The sequence below is a fragment of the Dermacentor silvarum genome, chromosome 6 (genome assembly GCF_013339745.2).
Source record: "Dermacentor silvarum isolate Dsil-2018 chromosome 6, BIME_Dsil_1.4, whole genome shotgun sequence".
NCBI classification, from domain to species: Eukaryota; Metazoa; Arthropoda; class Arachnida; order Ixodida; family Ixodidae; genus Dermacentor; species Dermacentor silvarum.
This window is the reverse complement of record NC_051159.1, coordinates 131,761,722-131,786,109: the sequence shown is the minus strand read 5'-3', so window position 1 is coordinate 131,786,109 and position 24,388 is coordinate 131,761,722. Positions and strand designations below refer to the sequence as shown.

The 24,388-nt window shown below is 48.5% G+C and overlaps 3 protein-coding genes across 3 annotated transcripts; all 3 read left to right on the top strand.

Moving 5' to 3' along the window:
• The first annotated feature begins 8,751 nt into the window (after positions 1 to 8,751).
• On the top strand, positions 8,752 to 9,994 carry LOC125946340 (AT-rich interactive domain-containing protein 1A-like). The gene is made up of 2 exons (XM_049669124.1): positions 8,752 to 9,310; positions 9,795 to 9,994. Exons 1-2 carry the CDS (start codon positions 8,752 to 8,754, stop codon positions 9,956 to 9,958), a joined length of 723 nt encoding a protein of 240 aa, XP_049525081.1. The 3' UTR covers positions 9,959 to 9,994.
• Positions 9,995 to 10,603: 609 nt separating this feature from the next.
• Positions 10,604 to 18,031, top strand: LOC119456011 (cholinesterase). Its single transcript, XM_049669123.1, has 5 exons — positions 10,604 to 10,792; positions 12,748 to 13,068; positions 13,930 to 14,141; positions 16,208 to 16,541; positions 17,960 to 18,031. Exons 1-5 carry the CDS (start codon positions 10,628 to 10,630, stop codon positions 18,029 to 18,031), a joined length of 1,104 nt encoding a protein of 367 aa, XP_049525080.1. The 5' UTR covers positions 10,604 to 10,627.
• A 304-nt stretch (positions 18,032 to 18,335) lies between these two features.
• LOC125939664 (acetylcholinesterase-1-like) lies at positions 18,336 to 20,971 on the top strand. Its single transcript, XM_037717596.2, has 3 exons — positions 18,336 to 18,614; positions 19,841 to 19,971; positions 20,494 to 20,971. Exons 1-3 carry the CDS (start codon positions 18,336 to 18,338, stop codon positions 20,636 to 20,638), a joined length of 555 nt encoding a protein of 184 aa, XP_037573524.2. The 3' UTR covers positions 20,639 to 20,971.
• Positions 20,972 to 24,388: the final 3,417 nt, after the last annotated feature.

The following is a 24,388-nucleotide window of genomic DNA, read 5'->3' as shown; positions in this document are numbered from 1 at the left end:
TTATCGCTTCTTCGCATTACATTGAGTAGCCGCAATCACTTCCTCCTTCTAATCTAAACCAGAATGCCCTCTATTCGCGTTCGATCCGTAATCGATACCACTGTCCATATCTGTTAACGTTACATCTATCACTTTTCTTTGACCGATGCTTAGCTACCTTTCAAGTTTATTCGTTATCTTCCAATTTTCTTTCTCCTATAGACCAGGCTCGGCATTAGGACGCAAAAACCCCATCAATTACTATTATTGGTTATCATGCCGTTAGATACCCATGACACCGAGAAAACGAACTGCTCTTGTTTCAGTTGCGAACAAGCTGAGTAACTGCTACGAGGCCGGTATATAAAAGACGGTTGAGGAGGAAGTGACCCGACGTGGAGGTCAGCAGCCTCTTGGTCAAGCTCGGGGGAAATCCAAGCCGTTGTTCTTCGTGACGCGCAACGGCTCCGCCTCTTGTCTTCGAGAAGACAAGAGGTTGTTCGTGCGCGTGCGCAAGGCGCCTGCGGCGAGAGCTGCGCACTCAATCTTGCCTGACATTAATGCGTTCCTGATGAGGCATCGGTTGTAACGAGTGCCGAGTGCTTCGGCCAGGTTTGAAAAGAAAAGTGATAGCAAGCACGGATTATTCGAACGTTTATCTTGCTTGCTTGCTTGTTCATGATGCACGCTTGCGAGAAGGCTCGAAAATTGCTCAGCTCATCCTGGATTAGATTTTCAGCAGTCTGAGCTTGGCCGGACCGTCCCGAATTCTTCTTCTTTCCAGTCGTGACCAATCAACCCGACGGGTACGTACCAGTAGTTATAGCGCGAGACTAGGACGCTGTAATTAGTAACGTGCCCGAACGGCCGCTATTCACCCGTTGCGCGATTGCATAGCCGTAACGGGGAAAGTACGCGTAACGTAGGAGGTGCGGTCGGCTACGACTAGGTCTGTAACATCCTCGGGCTGTAATCAATAACCATGGAGGCAGTTATACTGACTCCTGTACTTGAGACATTCTTGCTTCTTATCCTTCGTGTAACGCTCACTTTGCATACCGAGTAACGTTGCTCTTCTGACCGGCTCCCTAGCGGCGTACCTACGTGCCAGGTTGTTCGTAACTTTGATTTCAATGATGGTAAACATCGCAACTAAGATGGCTTCTCGACCATCTTGACGTAGTAAGGTGTTAGAAGAAGCGGCGCAGTTTTCTCGCATGATGCCACTTTACTATAGGCACAGCTGGTGACGGAAAAAGGGACGTAGACGAAATAAACTGAGAAGAGGGCATCGCAACCTTCACCCACTTATTCTGACGCGCAGCGCAAAGGGCGGGGCATATACAATGGTAGGACAAAGTGCTAAAAGTAGAACTGCGACTAGGTTTACCGAAGGGGGAGGGGGAGTATTGACCGAATTGTGCTTGGCTTTTAGATCTCTTTCCTACAATGGACTCCTTTCAGTGTCAAGTAGAGTACAAATGTCCCATCCTCCTTGTAATACCTCATCGAAGTTACTTCATTCACTGTGTGTCTTCTCTTCGAGCGTCCTTTCGCGTACCGTATAATTGTGGAACGCCGTCGCCGTTCATGTGATAGATCGATTTGCCAAAACGCAAGCCTTGTCCACCAGTGGCCATCGATCGTTCTGCCTATACTCGTAGTGGAAAAGGCTTTATCTCAACGTAGGTTGCATAATCTAATCCCGCACAACCCCCCCCCCCCCCCCCCCCCCCCCCCCCCCCGGTACACGAACCGTTTGAGCTTCTTTAGAATGTTATATATTCGTGCGTAAAACAGACCGTGCTCCCTGAATTGGAGAATAAACGACAGTTTAAGTGCCATCAAGTGAGTGCGCTTTCAGTTTCCAGCGGACGTTCTTCGAAGCCAGCGGGCCTGCTTGCGAAGCTCTCCGTCGTGCAGTCCAATCAATGCACTTGACATTTTGCTTTCGTCACAGGCTCACAGCTGTACATTCTGAAAAAATGCAATTTTTGCAATCGGTTCCAAAACATCAGAGGGCGTGTCTCGGCTATGCCAGCGCAAAAAACTAGCATCCGCCTCAGGTACTGCGACATGGATTACTATCATTAGTTAAGCATTCAACGCACAAAAAAAAAAAAAAAAAAAAAAGCCGAGGCTTGTCATTTTCTTGTGGAACTCGGCGCGAACAAGCGACGTCAGTTCCTTCTTTCTGTTCTGTCGTCACTCGTGCGCGATGAATTATCTAAGAAAGCAAATTCGTACCAACTCGCACAACTTTCCGTTCTACCGAAGCTTGTCACGCAAGCAGTAAACCAGTTACCACGCATTCAACAGTGTTATACACTCAAAAATTGTTTCTCGATGGTCATAATTAACTGCTTTACGACGCCCACCATTTGTATATACATGTGCTAGAAAGTGCGTTGCATTCAACAGTGCAAAAAACGTGAACTCCTTCACAACTCGGAATACTTCTACCACAGGATTTGAAGCAGAGCGGCCTGGTTGGCTGATGCAGCGCTTCCGAGAAGCCCCGAACGCCTGCACTCGAATGCCAATCTCGAAGGCCACAATCCGGCGGAGTGCTTTTAAGGTGTTTGCCACAGATGGCACCGCTAGCAGTGTAGCGTCTGCCCACTTTTTGCGGCCTTCTCCAGCGAAGTTGTCGCAGTAACCTCGAAACAAGCAATCGTCCTTGACCTTACGATTCAAAAATAGTAGTAGTTTGTAGATATATAGCCATATGTCTAAGATATATAACTTTAGGTTATCATCACTGTCTTCATATTACCAACCTCAAATTACCTCATCACGATGAGGCTATAATTTCTTTCTGGGAGCTGTAAAAAGTGGAAGAGCAGTATTTTTGCTTCCGCCTCTTCATCTTTTCATTCTGAAGTCTCAAATTACGCGAGTGCTGCGGTTGAATTTGGCCCGCTGGCACCGATAACCTTTTGCGCGAGGTGAACCTCTCGATTTCTGTACACTTCCACGCATTACCAGTACAAGCTGCATCGGCATCTGTACGGGAATAATCATTGCAAGCACCGGAAATAATTAGTTCAACTTCCTTTTCAAAACACATACCCAAAAACTTGAAACATCGGGGTTGCTTCACATGTTCCACAACATGAGTAACTCAAACATTTTCTTTCCCCTAGGTAGTGGTTATTGCATCTCTATACTATCTGCTGTGGGGAAACTGCTCCTTGATCCATTTCATTATTTACCGGGAAACTTGTTTCACCTTGTCCGTTCAAAGCTCTATTTTATGCAGTGCTTCACTGCATTACGCGAGTGCTCTGCGGTTCAGTGGATGCGAAATTTTGAAGGAAGCGAATCTCACTTGAAAGATGCTGTTTACCCCACGGTGCCCTCGAGATATGTTTTCACCTTTCACAAATGCTACTTTAGATAAAAGCGCTGCAAATTTAATGTGTTTTGGGGCACTTGATGTTTTCATAAAAGGCACATGCTCCCGTAAAGTGGCTTCGCTGTAGTTCAGCTTTATAAAAGTGCCTTTTTAACCTCAGAAACTTTGCGAATATATTCAAAACTTCCCACTTACGAAGAGTGAGTGACAGTGATTTGTGATGATGGAGGCCCATGTTCCTGGTATGAATTTCTAAACCGCGCTATGGAGTTTCCAATGGTGCAATAAAGTGACCGTTGACACCCAGATAAGTTACTGTACTAAAACCAAACTTTGCACATAGTGGCAAGATGGCAGACAGATTATTTAAGTGAATAGACGTAGGTGCGTAAAAAATTAAGCATTGCTCTGTAGTTGATTTTTGAAATTCGTTTCATATTGAGTGACGCCACCGCACAGCACCGGCCACGAGAGATGGCGTAGTGGTCGATGTCCCAAATTTCTGGACATCAAAGGCATAGTTGTCAGAAGGATTTATGCAAAGGCTAAGAATAACTGTCTAACAAAAATAGGCACATGCCCGCATTACGCTTCATGCATTTTAATTCACACATTCAGATCAGGATATAAAAAAATTGAGAGTGTCCAGGAGCCAATGAACTTGACGTCAGAAGCCAACTGCATGTCGTATGCTTTGCATAGTATGTATTACTGCGCAGTTTTACATACTACGCAAACACAGCGCCACACGATCGCTCATTGTGCTTATAATTGCACGCACATCCTGCACACGCGCATGCGGGCACGCACTGCAGTCCCTCTGCTGCGGCGCATAGCAGGGTGAACGCGTAGGTGTCGTCACTGCGTTTTCGTCGGCTATTCGCTACGTACGCTGATCGCCCAATTCAACGACGATAGGCATCGCCAGAATTACCCGCCCGAGGGTCGGTTCCTTCAGCAGCTTCACCGCGCCATGATCATCGCGCTGAAGATCAGATATAGAGAGAGCGAAAAAAAAGCGAGTGCAGCACTCCAGACTGGCGTATAGAGTATTAAGACGTCAAGCAACGTCTTAATACTATACACCTATGGAAACGCGGTCCCAGCTCAATCCGTGCAAACTGGCGCGTATAGGTACTATTTTTCCTGAGTGCCAAAGTAAGCGGTCATCCATTGCTTTGCAACACCCTACTTCCAGCGAACGCATAGACAGCGCACAAGGTCGATTGGATGTGCGTTTTTGGGGTGCGTGCTCGACGCCCGCACATGTGCACATTACATGTCGAAAAGCATGTGTGCCGAGTGCTCACGTGTGTAAGTTGCAGTTGATGCCCTTGCGAACTGCGCGAAGTAGGCCTACAACGTTTAACACACGTACGCACGAACATATCCCAGGATATGAGTGTCTATCAAAAGCCCTTGCACGAGCGGCTGCGCTCGTGCAATTACGCGATGCCTGGCGCGCGGTTGTCTGACTTAAAGAAAAAAAAAGTATAAGCAGACACAGCTCCGCAGTCGCATTCGATGGGGGCTCCGGTAGATGCATCCGAATGTAAGCCAGCGTTTGGGGAAATGTATAGCAGGGAGACTCGGCAGTCGCAACAAGGACACCGGTTAATGCGATCGTGATTTACGGCTCGCGCTGACGCTCATCTTGTAAACACACGCGCGCGTACGCGGAGACGCGTTATACGGTGGACCGGTCGCCGCAGGCTCGCCTCCACGGAGGGCAGTGAACCGCGCGCACGAAATAAGCGGCTGTGATGGAATAATCTCCGATCACGCCATCAAGAAGAGCGGCAAGAGAAAATTTATCATCGGCGCCACCGTTTCGGCGCCATTGTAGGCCGTTATCGAAAGCTCATCACAGAGCTTAGATTGCCTCGATGAAAGAGATAGCCGACAATTTGCGTTGCAATAGAGGGGCTATTGTCGCGTCTGAAGCACTTAAGCTAGACATACCGAGGCGGTTGATGTGACACACTTAACTCTCCTACGTGTGCCGAAACATGATGCTTTATAATGACGACGTTGTTGCGTCCTCGGCTGGAAAGTTTCCTCTTTCTAGCCGAAGCGCTAAGTGAATGAAAAACGGCCGCCTCGATTATTTGCCACTATTGCATCGTTAAATGTAAACATGTAGGACTAAACTTATAGATATGTGGTAATGGTCTTGCCGTCAAAGACAGCGGGCGTAGACTCGTTGCTAATTTAGCCACTTTGTTTGAAACTAGTGTGCCGTCTGTTTAATTGTGTCGGAAGCTCGTGAATGACGGAATGGTTTCATTTGAAAATTGGTAAGAAGGAGAAGTAGAGAGAAAAAGAGAAGAGCGGGATGCAACGGCTTGTTACTGACTGCTTCACTGTTCGACCAGTACGTGTGACGGGGCAATGAGCGTGCAGGCTGAAGATCAAAAGAAAAGAGAGGACGAGTAAAGAAGGAACGTGCAGGTGGACCGTAGAAACGAAAACCCACGCAGCATATTTTTTTTGGACAATAATACCCATGTTCAGTCAGACGGCGCTACACTATATTCGTATTGATCGCCTGAAGCCTTTCGATAGAGGATAGGGGACCATAGCGTTAAGTGGAGACCCTCAGCTGCCTGCTTCCCTTACGAATTCTCGAAGAGTATCAGCTTAGTTGTTTGTCGCTCCATAAACCTCGTTGGAGAAGCCCACTTCTTGACTCCCTCATTTTGGTGGGCGCCAATCCAATATACTTGCTTCTATAGTGTTTCTTGTTATTCAAAGTGCTCAATCAGTTGCTACCAACCTTTACTGGAAAGGAAGGGACCACTGGAGGGCGCCCTCTACGACCTGACCTCTGATTTACTCTTCCTGTGGCCACCTCGGAAATTACTCTCAGTCGTAGAAAGGTTGGTTAAATCACATTTGAGTTTTCTTCATCAGGCGAGAAAGCTAAATTTATCCATGTTTTTGATCGGCTGGGCATTACTTTCACCCTTCACTACGCACAACTCATCAGCCAGTCGAACAGCCCTTATTGTGAACACTGCCAGACGCCTGAAATGCTGGAACACATATTGTGCGATTGCGCAGCATATTTGGTGGAGCGAAAAACGTTGGAAAATTTCCTAGCCAGCCTTGGCAGGCAACCACTGTCGGAGGACGCTATTCTCGGCCCATGGCCTGACACTGCAACTTCAATGCGGGCAACTAAAGCGCTGTTAAAGTTTTTTAAGTAGGGCCACCGTCTAATGTGCACCCGTGAGCAAAAGTATACGAACCAGGGGTTGCACGTTAAAGCCGAATTTTTCCTCTGCCTGTGAACGCAACTTGAAATTGAGGACTGCAGTCCAAACTTGGCATTGCGAACTTTTCAGTGTTTTCGTCAATTACAGTTTATGTTTGTTAATTACGAAGAAATTCACTTTTTTCGGCGACCCTATGGTCCGTATACTTTTGCTCATGGGTGTACATAAGCATTCACCACTCCTTTTATCATTATAATCCATTCCGCTACTTTCACTCCCCTTTCCTCTTCCCCAGTACAGAGTAGCAGACTAGAGCACACTAGCTCAGGTCGACCACTCTGTCTTTCCTATCCATAAAATTTGCCTATTCACATCAGTTTCACCCTGGCTATTAATAACATCTCTACTCTAACACATCTAAATTTTCCCATTAGATGCCCTTTCACTTCATTTCTTTCTGGATTATTTTGTTTTAATTTCTCAAGGTTGATGTATGCTTCTTCTCCCCTTTCACCAGGCCCTGTTTTATCCCATCTCTTGTGGTTGACAGAGCGTTCAACCAACGCGAAGAAGAAGGAGAAGAAGAAGCCACGAGACACTGACGGGTCAGACGTTTCTACGCATCCGCTACTACTATTGAGTTTGGACAAGAACCCTCAGGTAACGATCCCCTTTTCAGCATGAGGAAGACCCCCACGAATGTGACGGTATTGAGACGGATACGGCCGCTGTGATTCCGCTCACGGTAATGCGTCTCGTGTGAAGGAACAACACTAGAGAGCAGCTGACAGGGCTTCTGTTGGTGGCTGGTGTTGGTGTGGAGTTATCGCCGACGCTATATTTCCATGTAATTAATTGCGGCTGTTAGGTAAGCGCGGGCTAACCTTGGCACAACCCGGGATAGCCTCGGCACAAAGCACAAACTGACCATTTATCTGGTCCATTAACAGTATGGACTTACGCTATTGGCAGGAGCACGAGAAGTGAAAACGGCCCTATGATCAGACTTCGCCAAACAATGCAATATTAGTGCTGCGTTCAAACTAAGATCTCTGGCCCTGCTTTCAAGACATGACTTGCTAATCACTGATGCCTCGTTATCTGCCGGTGTGGCTTGATTGAAAGCGAAATTACTATGTTTTTCGGGCAACACTTGTAGGAGGATACCAAAATCGCTCGAGGAAATAAATCGATTCCACGCTAAATAATGGCCCTTAACTACGATGCATTACAGGGATGTGGTTCAGTCTATGCGGTAGGTAACGTCACGAGTCCTGTACTTGAAAGCCAAAAACAAAGCAACGCAGGGTTCGATTAGTTAGTACTTGGAAGGGTTACCATCGAAAACCGCCAAATGCTGATACCTCTTCTTCTGCATGTCGCGGAATAGTTGAGGTATCCGCGTTAAGCTAGACAGTGACGGTGCCCATGACACCCGTCACCGTCTGCAATTGACACTACTTCCTTGAGCTGTTAGCAGTGCTGCTATACATTAGGGAGTCGACACCACGGCGAGTCGGTACGAATTGACTGTTACGAACAGCACGAAAGATTGGACACGTAGAAGGTGACCAAACAAAAAAAAGTTCACCCAGGATTACAATACTCCCTAATGCAAAATTTGAGCGCAGCTCTATGCGTGTTTTCATTTCGCGATACACTGACTGGCGTAGACAATCTGTCTCGTGCGGCACGTTGCAAACGGAGCTAAGTGTGGCGCGACTGCGTGGGTGACGCGTGGTGCGCGATTCACAGCAGCTGCCGCCGACAGACCTCCGCTCATGCAGCGCTTTGTTTCCGTAACGGTATCGGTGGACGCGATCCCCGCATGCCTTATCGTTGGCGTCATCGGTGAACATACGACGCGTGCTATTCTGGCGCCATTTCGCGGCCATCATCGCCGCAGAGCTCGTCTTGCGCGGAACTACGTTTTTCTTTTCACGCTTTCGTCATATCCTCCTCCTACGCTTCGCTCCTCGCGCTCTCTTCGCTATCACCGTATTTGATCGCCAGCTGCGCTCCGCTTTCGCTCTTTCATCCTTCGCCGTGTTCGTTCGCTCGGTTAAGCCGAGGACGCCGACGCTCGCCGCAGGAACGGACGCCTAAGACCTGCGCTCTAAAAGTACTGTGCAGTCTAACCTGCAGCACGTCCTTACTCTTATTCCAAACGACACAGATCAGCCCCGGAGGCAAGCCATGTCCGAGGCCGAGAAGGCAAGCAGCGTCCGGCCTTCGACTTCGCAGGAGGAAAACCGTGAGGATCCTGCCTCGCAAGGAGCCTCTCGGAAGGCTTCCGGCGAGTCGCGGTCGCGGATGCGGTCAGCATCCAAACCATCGCTTCGACGCGTTCGCCGTAGAGATTACGGCAACACCCCACCCAAGCAGCCAGTGGCTGCAGCCTCCTCATCATCACAACAGCCTCCCGACGAACCTAAACGCAGACAAGCCTCGACGGTCTCGGTCGAGAACTCACCGTCGTCGCCGCTGAGTCAAGAGGCCTCCTTCTGCCCGCCACAAACGTCGCTGCTTCAACACGCGCAGAGTCTGCCGGGAGAAGAGGAACAGCGGAACTCGACGGCCACGGCCGAAGTGAAAGGCAGTTCAGCTGCCGCAGTGCCATCGCCATGTCCAGAACAACATTCGCAGAACGTGTTCAGCGCATACTGTACGGCAGCTTCGTCACCGCTGCCGGAGCAGCAAGCCGTGAAACCTGCAGCGGAGCAAGATCTGTCAGGCAAAGCTGGCAGTCCGAAAGGTACGACGTGATGTCCTTGAAAACTAAACTGCACTGAGAAACGCGATGTCAGGGCAGTGTTAACAGGGAAACGCACTAGCGATATGGTGAACGTTATAGCAAACCTTCCACTGGGGTTTTTATATGTATACATCACAATAAAATGCCCTTGCTTAACATTGGCAATTTCGATCTTTCCGTCCTTTTATCACGGCGGGTGGCTGTTTCAGCTACATGCAGCAGCCACATTCAGATGGTGTAATGAAACGGCAACAAGTACCATTTTATCTCCTGTTTTACTTACGCCAAGCGACAAGTACCTCATCAATTTGTTGTATATGTGCTCACGGGAAATTAAATTTAATCATTTGCTAGTTTGCGAGACCCACATCACGTCTTTTACAGATGAGCTGATTAGGATTAAATTCAGCTGCTTGCTTGCTTGCTTGATTGATTGATTGATTGATTGATTGATTGATTGACAAACATCCCGATATGCTCGCAGTGCCCGACGACAGCGTATTGAAAACCGCACCCCTGTCCACCTCAGTGCTCGGGAAATTAAACTCGACCAACGTCAGCCCGTTCTCCTCCGGCAACCCATCGCCTATGGTGCACAGCTTCTGGTCAATGTTCAGCAGCAACGAGTATCGGCCGGACTTGATGTGAGTCGCCCCTCCTATTGGAATCACTTCGAAACGGTGCTAGTTCGTGTTAGCTGAAACTCAGCGCCACGATGGTACGCCAGTTGTACCGCTCCACTATAAACACCTTCAGAGAGTAGCGGATGTGTGCCAATCAGAACAACTCAGACATACATGAAAGACAGCCTAGCTGCATAGGAGAGTTCTCGCAGTCCTAGGGGTCTGTTTAGCCACTGTTCGAAATATACCCACGGCTTTACGAAAGCTTCACTATACTCGAGCCTTATATCCTGAGTGCTTTTATACTCTCCGTTATATCCAATGCATGTTTCTTATATTAACGCCGACGTCTGGCAACGCATTCCGACGGCCTTAGAAAGCTGCGCTGCTGGCTGTCTTTTTTTTTTTTTTCTTAGTTCTTCCGATAGCTCTTTCCTGATAACTCATCGGTCATCACCACACCGTGGTCACCAGCGACGACGGCGTCTGGCTACGGGTTCTCACATACGGTTGCTTCGGGGCTCAAATCCCCGTTGTTCTGATTGACACTCGGCACCCCGACCACACCCGGCTGAGCCCCGACGGACCCGCTTCGTTCGCAGGGCTAACCAGAGCGAGTACCTGCTGTGCATGGGCTGCGGTGTGGTGGCAGGCAGCGCTTATTCTCCTGTCGTTCTTCGTGGCCGCGCACGTGATGGCGAACTACAAGTACGTGGAAGTGCGCGGCCCGTTCGGCGTCGTGCGCGGCATCGCCGTCCAAGTCGAGGGCCGACTGGTGCACGCCTTCAGCGGCATCCCGTACGCCGCGGCTCCCGTGGGACCTCTGCGATTCGCTCGACCGGTGCCGTTGCAACACGAGGTGACTGCGCATGTCCGCGTATCACCCGCCGTGGTTGCTTAGTGGCTATGGTGCTGGGCTCCTAAGCACGAGGTCGCGGGATCAAATCCCGGCCACAGCGGCCACATTTCGATGGAGGCGAAATGCAGAAAACACCCGTGTACTTGGACTTAGGTGCACGTTAAACAACCCCAGGTGTTCGAAATTATTCTGGAGTACCCGACTACGGCATGCCTCATAATCAGATCGTGGTTTTGGCACGTAAAACCCCATAATATTTTATGTCCGCGTATCGCCTAGTCTGAAGTTGTGTCTCTACCGCGTGTGGCGTTGCTAATGAAGACAGCTACACCGTGACTCGCTTAGTTACACACTTAACGGTGACTTATATGTCTGCGCGTTGTAGAAAGAGTGTTTTGCATGGTGCAACGAACCTGGCTTATTAACCTTGGCCTGATGTTCGTCTCGAAGCATGCAGGGTTCCCGCTGCTCCGTCAAGCATTGCATCACAGTTGCTTGAACCACAGTGCTTTAGAAACGTGAACAAACAAAGGGAAAAAAAAACAAGATAAGGACGGTGCGCTAACGTTCAATGTTTATTATGAAAAATGAAATAGTTATACATGAGCTAAAACACGAATAACAAGCAACCTACGGAAAAAGGACGAGGCAAATCACCGCACACTCAGTCTCCAGAGTATACATAAGCTATTTCGCTTCTACCTAGCGCTATAGAAGGAGGCGCTGACGCGGCTAGCACCCGCTTTCTCAAACTCGCTTTCACTATTTCCCACGTATCTTTTTACACAGCATGTCTTAAACAATGCTTCACAACCACAGTCATCACAGTGCACCGACAAATGCGACCGGTTCAACTTTTGCTTATCCTTTAAGCATATCGCGGCTTGCTCTATGTATACTTTGCCTTATGCATCACAGTTACAGCGGAATACCAGAGTAACACTGCGTACCGAATATGACAATTGCCAAAAAGACGACAACCGTTGCAATTTCGAAGGTGTCGTACAGTCTGAGTACTGGTAACTCCTTCAACGGAAGTTACAGCTTGTCCCACATTTGACACTCCTTGTGAGAGAGAGAAAGAGAGAAAATTTGTGGCTAAAGCGCCCTTAGGCGTTGATGCACCCACGCTGACGCCTGGTGGCACGTCTCCTCCATCACGACTACCAACGTCGATGACCATGAGCAACCGTCGTGCATATGGAAGCTGCACTACGCTGCACACGCTAGCACAACGCGAAAGACGAAGCACGTAACTGACACACTAATACAACGCGCAAGACAAAGCACGTAACTGAATCGTCACCGAGTCAAATCAGCGCGTACAGCGCGTCGTAATTGCAGCCTCCGCGATCAACTTCAGAAACATTTTCAGAGCTAATTGCGGAGGCCACGCTCCGCTGTGCTGAGTACGGTGAACGCCACTACCAACGCCACCTAGCAACGCCACCTAAGTGGCGTTGGTAGTGCTTCTTGATGCCAGCGTCCCTTCGAATGCTGGCATCGAGGCGTCGTAGTGGTGAGACCACCGAAGCGTTCACTGTCGGTGCGCGTTAGTGTCATAATGCAGTACTTCTCTTTTCTGCTCGTAGGCACTTGTTGTCAGAGCTAAGTGGGAAGGTCGGCCAGAATGATATGCCTCAAGCTGCTGCTTTTATCTGTTCTATTTACAGATACTCATCTATTCGATGCACGGAGTGTGTGAAAAAAAATATTTCCTGTACACCATGTCGGAGCCAAAGTAAAATATATACGGAAGCAAGACCATGTACACATTGTCTACTCGTGCACAGCGCTTCTATACTTGCTATATAAACAGTTACTGCTTCTTACGTCATCTTGCTCCGCCATCACCACAGTCAACAACAATGTTTCGGTAGAGAAGTTCGAACAAAATGTGAACCCTGTGGCGATCACCACTGACTGTATATTAACACGAACTTCTTTTCTTCCAGACCATCATAGATGCGAGCTACCAACGTTACACGGCGTGTCCTCAGCCGCGTCTCGGCAAAATAGGACTGAGCACCGGCTGGATCGCGGACGAGGACTGCCTGCGCGTCAACATCTGGATACCGACCGGCTGCGGGCCCGCGACTTCATGCGGTGGCAACAAGACCGTCCTGGTGTTCATTACGGGCAACCTGTTCCAGCAGGGAGACGCTGGTGACGTCACCGGAGACGGAAGCATTCTCGCTGCGCTAGGAGACATCGTTGTGGTCACCTTCGCCTACCGGCTAGGGGCACTCGGATTCCTGTGCGCCTCCACCGCAAAGGTAAAGAAAATGTGGCCCTTATAATTACGACTGGGGGGAGTCGATTTGGCGTGAGCCCTTGTGGCGGCACTGTGACTATATTAGAGTGCGCATATATTAATAGCTTCTACACATTGTAATTTACCAGAAGATATCAATGCCCTTGATTTCAGCTCCATTGCAACGCTTAAAGGCGAGTCGATTCTGCGCAGAGGTCTATGTAGACTAAACACGCACGCACGCACGCACGCACGCACGCACGCGCGCACTAATAAACAAACAAAAGAAACATGCACACACAAACAAGCAAACGAACAAACACGCACACGCAAATAAAAACACATACACAAACTAATCCAAATAAACACACACACACACACACACACACACACACACACACACACACACACACACACACACACACACACACACACACACACACACACACACACACACACACACACACCCGCGTGCATGCGTGCGCGCGCGCTCGCAGCGCCCATGCAGCCCCGTATTGAGGACTCGGGTATCTAAAGACTTTGTGCGAAAATGGTCAACAAGATCGCCTAGGTAGAACGTTCATTTGTTTACGGAACAGATTCAATCATTTCCTTATAATAATAAACGATGTCTTGTATCCCTAAGATGGTGCCAAATCTCTAATGAAAAACACCATGAAAATCTACTATACCGGAACTTAGGGTGGCAACGCAAACCGCGTTTATATTTTAGGTGCCCTTTCTAGCGTGCTAACTGTCCGCTCACGGTACGACTGATCAATATTCACTTTTAAAAAATGCAGTCTATCAAAGTACAGCACATATCTCCATTTAAAAAGTATTTCGGTTGAGACAGAAAAGGTACCAATTGCGCGCGACGCAGGACTCGGGAAACATGGGCCTGTACGACCAACTGGCGGCTATGGAGTGGGTGCACAAAAACATCGCCTACTTCGGCGGGAACCACTCCGAAATAGTCGTGGCGGGTCACAGGTCGGGAGCTGCGTCCGTAGGGCTGCACATGCTGAACCCAAACGCCGGCTGGACGCGCTACGTGAAGCGATTCATCGTCATGAGCGACAGTCCGTACAGCAGGTGTGTCTGTGCAAAAAACCTCTGGCTACCGGCTGGGCGTAGTTTGCCAAAAAAAAAAAAAAAATCAGTGCCATTCCACTCTGTGAAGGTGGATGACCAGCGAAGCTGTGTATGTGGTGATTGACCCTTGCTCCGATGAAACGTTCTAAGTTAGCGGGATCGGGGCCGCATGGACGGTTCGCACTTCTCCCCGCCTCGCGGTCCTGGCGGGCAGCACGCTTATACGCTTGGCGTCCGCAGCCCGCTCATCATCGGTGGTCTCCTTCCGCCGCCGCCGCCATGTGCGCTAACGCACAGACAAAGAACCAACACACGATAAAGGAGAGACTACGTAGTTGTTGTTGTTTTATATAAAGACGGATACGCCAATCGCAGCGCGCGTACTAGCGCTGACGCGCTCAAGTGGCCGCCAGGGTGAGCTACGTCACGTAATGAAGAAGCAGACATAAGTTTCTGCGAAAAGCGCGGTGTGGTGCAGAAGCGCTTTACGATCCCGAAGTTTAAAAACGCCGCCATCTCGACGTTTTCGAAAATACGACGCCACAAGGTGGCGCGAAGCGTGTGAAATTGTTTTACGATCCCGAAGTTTTAAAACGCCGCCATCGCGACGTTTTCGAAAATACGACGTCACAAGGTAGCGCGACGCATCTGAAATTGTTGATCTACTTCCGGTCTATCTATCTACTTCCGTTGCCGGACGCGATCTCCTGGAACGTAGCCTAAAACAGCTCCGCTGTAAAAAAAATAAATATGGTAGGAGTTCTGTACACGACCAATTGGCGCCTAATGCGAAAATGGGCGAGTTGTTTGGAAGCATGGCTAATTCGGAGCACAAACTACTCGGACACAAACTAAGACACAAGAAAGACTCGTGAAGTGTTCCCTCGATGGCGAGGACGCTTCGATCAGAGGAGTCTCATTCACGGATCGCGCTCTCTCCTGTCTTTCTCGTGCCTTAGCTTGCGTTCCAGTAGTTTGCGCTCCCGAATTAGCCACGCTTCCATACCAACTCGCCCACTTTTCGCTTTTGACCAATTTAATTTCTAGTTCAAGGGGCTCTTAATTTTTCCTGTCTTAACGCTGTGTCCCGTCTTTCTCGTGCCTTAGCTTGTGTCCCAGGAGTTTGCGCTCCGAATTAGCCATAGAGCCGAATCGTTGATTGCCGAGCCAGATGACGTGGATTCATTGTGAAGAAAGTAGCATTAATACAAAAGGACACAAGAGAAGAGAGACGGATACGCATGCGGAAGTCTGTACAGTTTCCATCCAAATATAAAGGCTATCGTCAATTCGAAACTCGAGCGAAGTGGGCTTCACCCAACGATACCTTTAAATGTGAAGAAACCAGCTTCTACCGACTGCATTTCGCCAAGCTACTATGGAAGCACTCAGGGAGGCGTTCGGGAAACACGTCGCAAACGCCATTTTGTACAGGCGCTAGTTCGTGCGAAATGCAGGATTCATGTCCTGTGAAAATTACTTCAGGCGAAAATTTTGATTTCATGCTACACCACATCCAGCGCAAGGATGCCTTGGTGCAGCGAACTAAACTTGATGTTCGCGCCTTCTGGAGGCATCAAATCACCGTTATCAATAAACACTGGCGTTCGGCAGTTGAAAGAAAATCAGTGTGTGCAGCGTAAGAAATGCAGACACTTTGAAGACAAGAACGCAAAACGAGTGCTGGCCTTCAGCTAAAGGATTATTTTCGAAAAGAACACCATGTGTAGGCAAGTCATCACGAAAACAAAACAAGTACCAAAGTCAGAGGAACTCGTAATGAGTGTGGTATGTTAATCTAAGAAAAATTAGAAACATCTCTCATCTTTCGATTAGTATGAGGATTTGTTTTGCGTTTGCGTTTCTGATCAAGCCTTAATATGACTTCTGAGATTTTATTGCTTTAGTGGCGATTCGCTATTTATACTGCTCTTTCCGACTAAATTCATCAGGTGAGCTGTCAACGTTCGTTTTGTGTTCTTGCTATTCATACGTGCGTTGTATACCAAATCTCCTAGCAGCCATGCCAATTCTCATTCAGAGTTAAAAAAATATTCCTTTCGCAGGCAAATCGACAGCAGGGCCGAGTCGACCGACAAGACAGCGGCTCTATCCCGAGAACTGGGCTGCGCTGACCCGGCGGACGACGCGGTATCGGCAAGCGCGTGCCTGCGATCCGTGAATGTGACCGCGCTGCTCGAAGCGTCGTCGCCGTCGCGGGAGCACTTCGCGAGCCTCTTCTTCCCTACGCACGGCACCGACTTGATGCCGGTCAGGCCGAGCGTCTTGTCGCACGTCGCCGCGCTCAAGGACAAGCAGGTGCTTATCGGGCATACGACTTCGGAAGGCATCTACCAGGCGGCGCTGTTCAGGAACATGGTGGTGGGATCCGTGTCCGAGGTATACATATATATAAAATGCGTTTCGCCCCCGTCTGCGCACGTCTAGCGTTGTGTCAGTAGTGTTTCTTGGCCGCTGAGCTTTCTATGGCAATCAGGGCGTTTATACATGAACCCAACAGAAGCGGGTCGAGTCGGCTTGTCGGGCTGAAATCGGCCTGTCGAGTTCATGTGAACGCAAGCCGGTCGGGCTGAACGAATGTCGAGTCCGGCTGAGCCAGCCCGATACGTTTGCAGCGCGCATGTAAACGCGGACGACTCGGGCCAGCGAGCGCTGAGACTCGCGCGAGAGCAGTGAGACGTCAGCGCTATATGCGCCGGGAGCGGGAATGGTGTACGAAGGCGAATATAAGCACTGTGTAGTGCAACCTCATGGTAACGGTAAGCGCCATGAAATAGGGCTCCTGTGAACGAGGCAGTCGCGCCACACTTTGCTCCGTTTGCAACGTGCCGCAAGAGACAGTTGGGGACGGATTGGGGGGGGGGGGGGGGGGGGGTGAAGGGTGGAGTTGGGGATTATCTGGCACACCAGTGCGTCAATGGTTCGTGGTGCCCGCTTTCAGCACTACGCTGTTCACCGTGGCGTGACGCAGACGGCTCTACTTGGAAAATACGAGGTACTCAAACACTGACACATGCCGGGCAAGACTGCCGAGCTAAATTCTGGGAGACAGCGCGTCACCGCGGAGGGTGAGGTAAAGGGTAACAGGCATATGCTGGCGGCCGCGGTGGCTTGAAAACTGCATTGCAGGCATGTTGGTAGTTTCGAAGTTTCCTAGGAGTTTCCTAGGAAGCGTTATCAAAATAAGATCCACCGCAGGGACTAATACTTTGATATGAGACAGCAGGCTTTGACGATTGATGAAATAGCAAGAAGTTAGTGCCAGTCTCTTGTTTTACATGCTGCCCTATGTGCCCGCTTCTCTATTCTCTCTACACAGGCACACATTACTACGGCAAGATTACAGAGAGCTCAACAGAGTGCCACGTAAATTGAATGCTAGAAACGTTTCCTATCCTCTCCCCCTAACTCTTAGTAAAGAAGAAATTTGTGCATCGTTGTTTTACCAATTAGCATCCATTAAATGTGTAACACATTCATCTTGTATACCCGAAAATCGACTATAGCACTATGACGGAATAAGACAACGAGACATAGAAGCTGCACTCAACAGTGTCGCAAAGTTAACTCCTTTTTGGAACAAGGAGGCGCACAGAATCACCATATTGAATGCTGCAGTCCGCTTTGTCATTTGAGATACGCCCACCTGACAGCGATGCGATAGGGAGCAACGAATTTCTTTTGAAGCAGCGGATACTCGCGACACGTAGGCTTCAACCAGATATTGTTGATGACGATGTGATGATTATGATGCAAGGAGAAGGAAACTCTATACTCATCTCACTAACTCCGTGCAGTGCTGGCAAAGCTATGGGTCCCGCCAAGCCAACCAGATCAGAGAACCAGAAGAGGGAGTTCGAAAGGAATAGTAGCGCACACTGGGCAAGCCCTCTTTCTTTGTCTGAAACACGCTGGCGGCTCTTGTTACTCGTTGGATGACATGAGGCCAAGCTGTCGCTTCAGCATACAGTTTACGAGACGGAGTGCATAGCGTTTCTCTTCCAGAACTAGTCTAGTGAAAATTTCGATGTTTGATGGCGTGAAGCCATCTGAAATTTATGAGCAATCGCCGACTGTACCATATATATATATATATATATATATATATATATATATATATATATATATATATATATATATCGCGGGTTACCATTTCAGTTCAGATGGTTTTTAATGCTCCAGGCATCTCTGGAAAAGGACGCCGTGCATGTGCTTCGGTGGCTGGGCGTGCCCGATCCTGAGCAGGTGGTGGCCGCGTACGCCAACACCGCGTCCCAACTTGACATGGCGTGGATTCAGAGTGTGTTCGGCAGCGTGCTCAGTGCTTGCCCGGTACACTACTTCACCCAGAACTTGGCCCGCAATGGGGCAAATGCCGTCTACGCCTACATCATCAACCACACGCTCTTCTACGAACGATGGGTCGCCGAGCACGACCATGACGAGGACGAGGTACCCCCTTAAGATCTATGCATCGAAACTGTTTGTACAAAACATTACCCAGCTCTTTAGGGGGCGCGTGAAATAACGCGTGCCTCTAGGACTCGATCTTTAACGCTTTGTCCTGGGTGTTCCTCTGGTATTTTCACAACATTCACTCAGCAAGTTTAGGGCCTCAAAGCACAGCATTTGCTTTTTTAGACGGCCATCTGCAAGTACATCTTTGTCGTCATATTGTTTCAGCCAAGTCGTATAGTGTCAAGTTTCATTGTTAAGATGAAAAGAGGCTTCTGCGAAATTTTTGGTACTTCGTTGACGCTTAGAAAATGGGTTATAAAACTAGGCACATTTGTGGATAATTTTTCAGGGCTGTGTGCAGCACCTGTCCTTAACTAAAACAAATAATATGGCTTAAGATGCATGAACGAATTAATCTATCAGCGTTCGTGAAGCGACGAAGCGCGCCAGCAGAGCTATCAGTACGTCACAGTGTCAACAGATTTTATGCTTAAAGGCCAACTGCAACTAAATTTCACTTTGGCTAAATTTGTGACAAATCTGTAGCGTATACCACTAAGGCAATCGTGGCAAAACCGCAGGGCTCGTTATATTGCATAATTTTCTTGTTAGCAGCCTTTAAACAGTACCTAAGCAGGCGGCGCGCGCACCTGCATGGTGGTCGTCGCTATGACGTAAGCCCCAGCACGCCGCCTCCGTGATTTTTCAGCCAAGGGCGTTGCCTTATCTCGGAGGACATGCCGAGGTGCCGCGTTGTCAAGGTGATGCGTCACTTCCGGCGAACGGTAATGGCGGAGTTTTTTGTTCATTTGTTGTGTTTTGTATCGGTATCAAAAAACGGCAATTCTTGAGAGCTCCTCGTGATGCTTCTGCTCGTATTTCAGACGTCAAATTTTGCAACGAGGCTCCCCTATTTCTACCCTATCATAAACTAGGCCGTTTATGCGGTCCAAACTTTCGATGCAGTTGGCTTTTAAGAGTTGGTTGCACACTGCGTAGTCAGCAGGGAGAATCAAAGGATTAGGTCTCCTACAGCTACCTATATAATCGCTGTATTTGCTCCTTACATATCACTGAGACGGGCTGCGCAGATTTTTTTTTTTTTCGGCACGATTTAATATTAAAGAAATATGGACGTTTGGAAAACGGACGTAACGCACTCGTGTTATGCTTGGTTCACTTGAACGGAAAATTAACTTGACATTTTTCTTCTTCCTTAGCCCGAAGCACGTTTCGAAGATCTGGGGTACATTTTCGGGCTTCCGCTGAAGAGCCAGTACTCGGCACCAAAGGAGGAGGAGGCCTACAGTCGCAGCCTTATTGAAATCTGGGCGAATTTCTCCAAATCCGGGTATTTGACTTCTCCGACATCCTATCTCACCTACACAGTCTATTTCTCGCTTACACACGACGCGGTGCACAACATATCGTGAACAAATACAACAGTGGACACGCAAGGACGCCCAAGTTCGCTTCTCAGCGCACATCTCGTGTATGACCCACCTGAGATAGCGGACGCATGGCTAGAATCGTTTATAACGCGTCCAAAGCGTGTGAACTGGTGCCACAGTCGCCGCAACCTTCTTGGTGAAATACAGAGCCCTATAATAAAGTTATATGCGAAACCCTTGACCCTGCACAGAAGACACTGGCTCCAACACCCGCAGAACTGCCTCGGTTCTGTAACCCGCAGGACTTCAAACTCCCATTATTTGCACATTAATGAATACGACACTTGCGCGTACGTGTGCGTGCGTGTGTTTGCGTGTGTGTGCGTGTAAAACATGATCCATGCAACATCTGCGCCATGTACAGTTGGGCCTTTCCTTCATCTATGCTGATGCGCAACGCTGTGGTTCCTGTTCTTCTATAGGCAGCTGTACACGATTCAAGGACAAGCATGGCCAACGTTCCATCTTGAGAACCAGACCACCGTCGAGCTGGCATGGCCTGAGCCCGTCGTGTCTCAAGATGCTTGGAGAGCAGAGTGCGAATCACTTCGAAAGCACCTCGTATGAGATGCTTGGACTATGCCTGGACGAGCTTATCTTTTAATTAGCACTGTGGATCTGCGACCAGTACGCGGACTTGATTAGAGCACAGACTATAACCGCGGCTAAGATCACCGCGGAACCACTGAGCTGTGCTTATATGAGCTATTTTATTGTGTCGTATCCGTATGCTACTGCATGTTATATTATTTACTGCACTACCAGTGTACTGCACATCATTTTATAGTATTGTATAGCACTGTATAGCATTTTTTTTCTGTTGCATAGTATTCATACTCAGCTCTGTTGTGCTTCACTGGTCGCTTGAACTACCTGAGCATGTCGTTTGCGACTGACTAGAGTCACTTAACCATGCTCCTAGTAACGTGGATTTAGTGCATGCGTATAGTTCACTGCGCACGGACGCTTCACATTTAATATAGATGACCACCCCAAATTCTACGGAAGGTGATTTGCGCCCGCCCACGGCTTAACGTTTGTGGGCTATTTCAGGGGTCATTTTGCCCGCAAGTGACACTAAGAAGAAATTGTGGTTCGCGTGCATGCATGGGAATGTACAGATGATGTTGTTCAGGCAACCATTTCTTATCCTAATGGTAGAAGAACACGCCAGCGGTAAATGCGACTGCGTTGTTCTTGCCAGGCGCCCTACTATATATGAGCAATCGCACGCGTTCACGCCGCGAACGCCTTCGGGCGTACCGCTCTTCCATGAAGAAATAAACTACATTTTTTAAACTACTTGCATTAATAATCTGGGCTAGTGCTATTCTTGTTCTTCGTTTCGTAACGCCTTGTAAATTTAAAAGGAGTCCATTTGACACGAGTGCTTCGGACAGATGTCAAGCGCGTCTCTGTCTGGTGCCTTGTGGAACGCCGCAGTCAACTTATGCAGCAAGTCGTACAACATGGCATCATGCTATGTACGTGAGTCTCGGATTAGAGGAGGTTCCTGGAAGGATATGCTCTCTCAGAGCATTCTTGTCGGCGTAAGCATATAGGAGGAATTTTCGAATTTTCATTTTGTCTGAAATTGTTGCGAAGTGCATAGCGTGTCAATTTGTGTTCGATGAACAATGGTAAAGCACTTCTGCTCGAAAAATAGCATAGGTGCCGAGTTCGGGAGATGGTGATGCTTCATGTTGAGGTGTAGGCAGCAGGGTACGCTTTGTTTTCCACCTGTTTTAACGGAGTTCATTGGATGTTTTGACAGTGCATTCATGAAATCGTTCATTTATTGCAGATCCCTGCGTAGAGAGCCTGTAAATAATTACACTAATTAAGAAGTCCGATTATTGGGAGCGCCAGTCTTACTCAGAAAAGCGCCATTCGTATTTGTCGCTAAGGAGGTGTGTAACAGTCAGTACTCACCTGACCGGTCTTTTGTTCTCAGTACACAATGCTGTATGAAATACGACACTTCATGTGATGGTAGGACGCTAGTACGGTTTTCAATTCTACTTAGTCGTCGTGTCGTTTAGGCGCTTGTTTTCTTTGTTATGAACGTACACAAGCTAGCTTAGCTTTCCGTCTTTGATGCCGTAAACGTTGACAGGGCAGGTATACACTGCGCATCCTTGGTCGTGGCAAAATATTTTTTCTACCCTGGAAATTCTGCAAGATAGGCGGTTCCCACAAAACGCACTGTCACCTCGCTCGACAATGTAGCTTGACCAACGATCCCGAAATGGTTTAAAGCGAAGCTTTCTCTGCTCACACCTCCCATCAAAAATAAAAATTCTTATTAATAACTAATGATCGTAAGTAAGAATTTAACGGGCGCAATACAGCAGCCGAGCTTTGTGAAGGAAACTGCCGATTGTCTTGGCGGGATAGCAACGATTATTTCTGGGAGAAACACGGACGACGAAATTCTGGAGTCACCCTCATCGTGATGATCAAAAGAGAGAAGAACGCTACATACTCGGAGTAAATTTTGGAATATACCCGAAGCGTACTTGCGGGTGCGTGCTGTGAGCGTGTGTATAAGGGCGCGTAATACAACGAAAACACGGTCATTCTTACGGGAAGCCGATAAGCTGGCTCACAGCGGTTGAGGGGTTCAGTTAGCTTTACGGTGTGGTGGCAGCTAGGCTGCGCGAGAAGCCGGAAGTTTGAATAAGATCGAGAGGCTTATCTGCCGGTGACCGCTTTCGGGGATGTTAGACGGCTGCGCAGATTCCTCGGACAGAACGCGCCAGTTTCTGTAGTCTGGGCGAAATTGATGGCACGGGTGCCCATATTTCGACGTCGTCTTTTCTTTACCTCGACACCAGTGCGTAGGGGACAAATTGCTAAGCGACCAAGGAGGCCATGAGGCTACATGTGTGCCGTAATGATAACGCGCAGAGTGTTCGCAGTTTCCTGCTTCCTTGATGGCTACGTTATCGATGGTATATTTTCAGAACTCCAGAACAACATAAAAGAATTCTGAAAAAGAATCGGTAGAAGCTTTACCACCGATATAATAAAAAATGGTCCTAGTTAGCGACTTCGAAGGCACTCTACGTTGGACAGTCAAGTTAAGCTTCGATTTGTCAGTCCTGGTGAGCAAGAAAAGGGGTCACCGTTTTGTCAACTCCTCGTTACAAGTGCACCAATGTTGACTATACCTTTACTACATAGCACTGAAGGTATATTGTGGGTCATCAAAGTGGCTATATTAACAAACTGAATGGTTCAAGATAAATGAGAGCAGGAAGAGAGCCGTGACAGAGTGATATTGACAGTCAGTATAGAAAAACTTTGCAGGCCTGGTTTCTCAGGAACTTGCAGATGGAGACAATGCAGACCACGGATACACGAAAGAAAATTGCTTGGCAAAGGCTGACGTTCTCCGCCGCGCTAAATTCACTTTATCATTAATCGCTTGGCGTTTCTCACCACCAGTATACGATGGAGGAAATATGAGAGAACACCGGATATGCAGTTCTACAGCATTAAACGATTTTGTCCCTGCCTTGATACGAAGATGTATCACGTCAGACTTTGCCGAGCACGAGAGCTAATCAGCATGTGGCAGCACGCTACGTTCTACCTTGTACTTTTGCAATAATCCTGTTTCAATATTGACTCGTCGTTTCCCTTTCAGACTGGCCCCCTCTGTACATGCTGTCATTTGTCTTGCCCCTGCCACCCTGCAGGACAGCCGCTTTTAACGTAGCATCACGCTCAATCTCCGCCTCCTACGCCCGCTGTCAAAACTCTCTCTCTCTCTCTCTCTCTCTCTCTCTATATATATATATATATATATATATATATATATATCACGTGTAGTGAACAGTGCGCGATCGACATGATCGTGCACCATCTTCTAGCGGCGGTGTATGATCTCTCAATAGCGTCAGCACAATTCAATGGCGGGTTGGGAAGGGCTGATCACGCGCGCACATCGGATGAACGCACCTCTGTTCTCGAGAGGGAAGCCGATCGAGACGCATGAATGTGTGCGTATAACCTCGTGGTGGCGTGCTTAAAACAGCTTCAACCTACGGTCGGTCGTGCGTGCGTTTTGGAAAGGTTGCCAACGTGCAGCAGGGGCGGCTCGCATCAAACGGTGTGTCGGTGGATCGATCTTGCCACGTGATCACACAGTGACGCCGTACGACCTGCGAGCGTAATTTGGCACGAATAACTAACGGGATAGATGGAGAGATTATCTTAGTTCAGGCTACCTTGTTAGAAGCCGTTCAGCGCTGAATAGACGAGTGCGATTAAGTTTCCCTCATGAATTGAATGCTTCTGCTTCTAAACGCG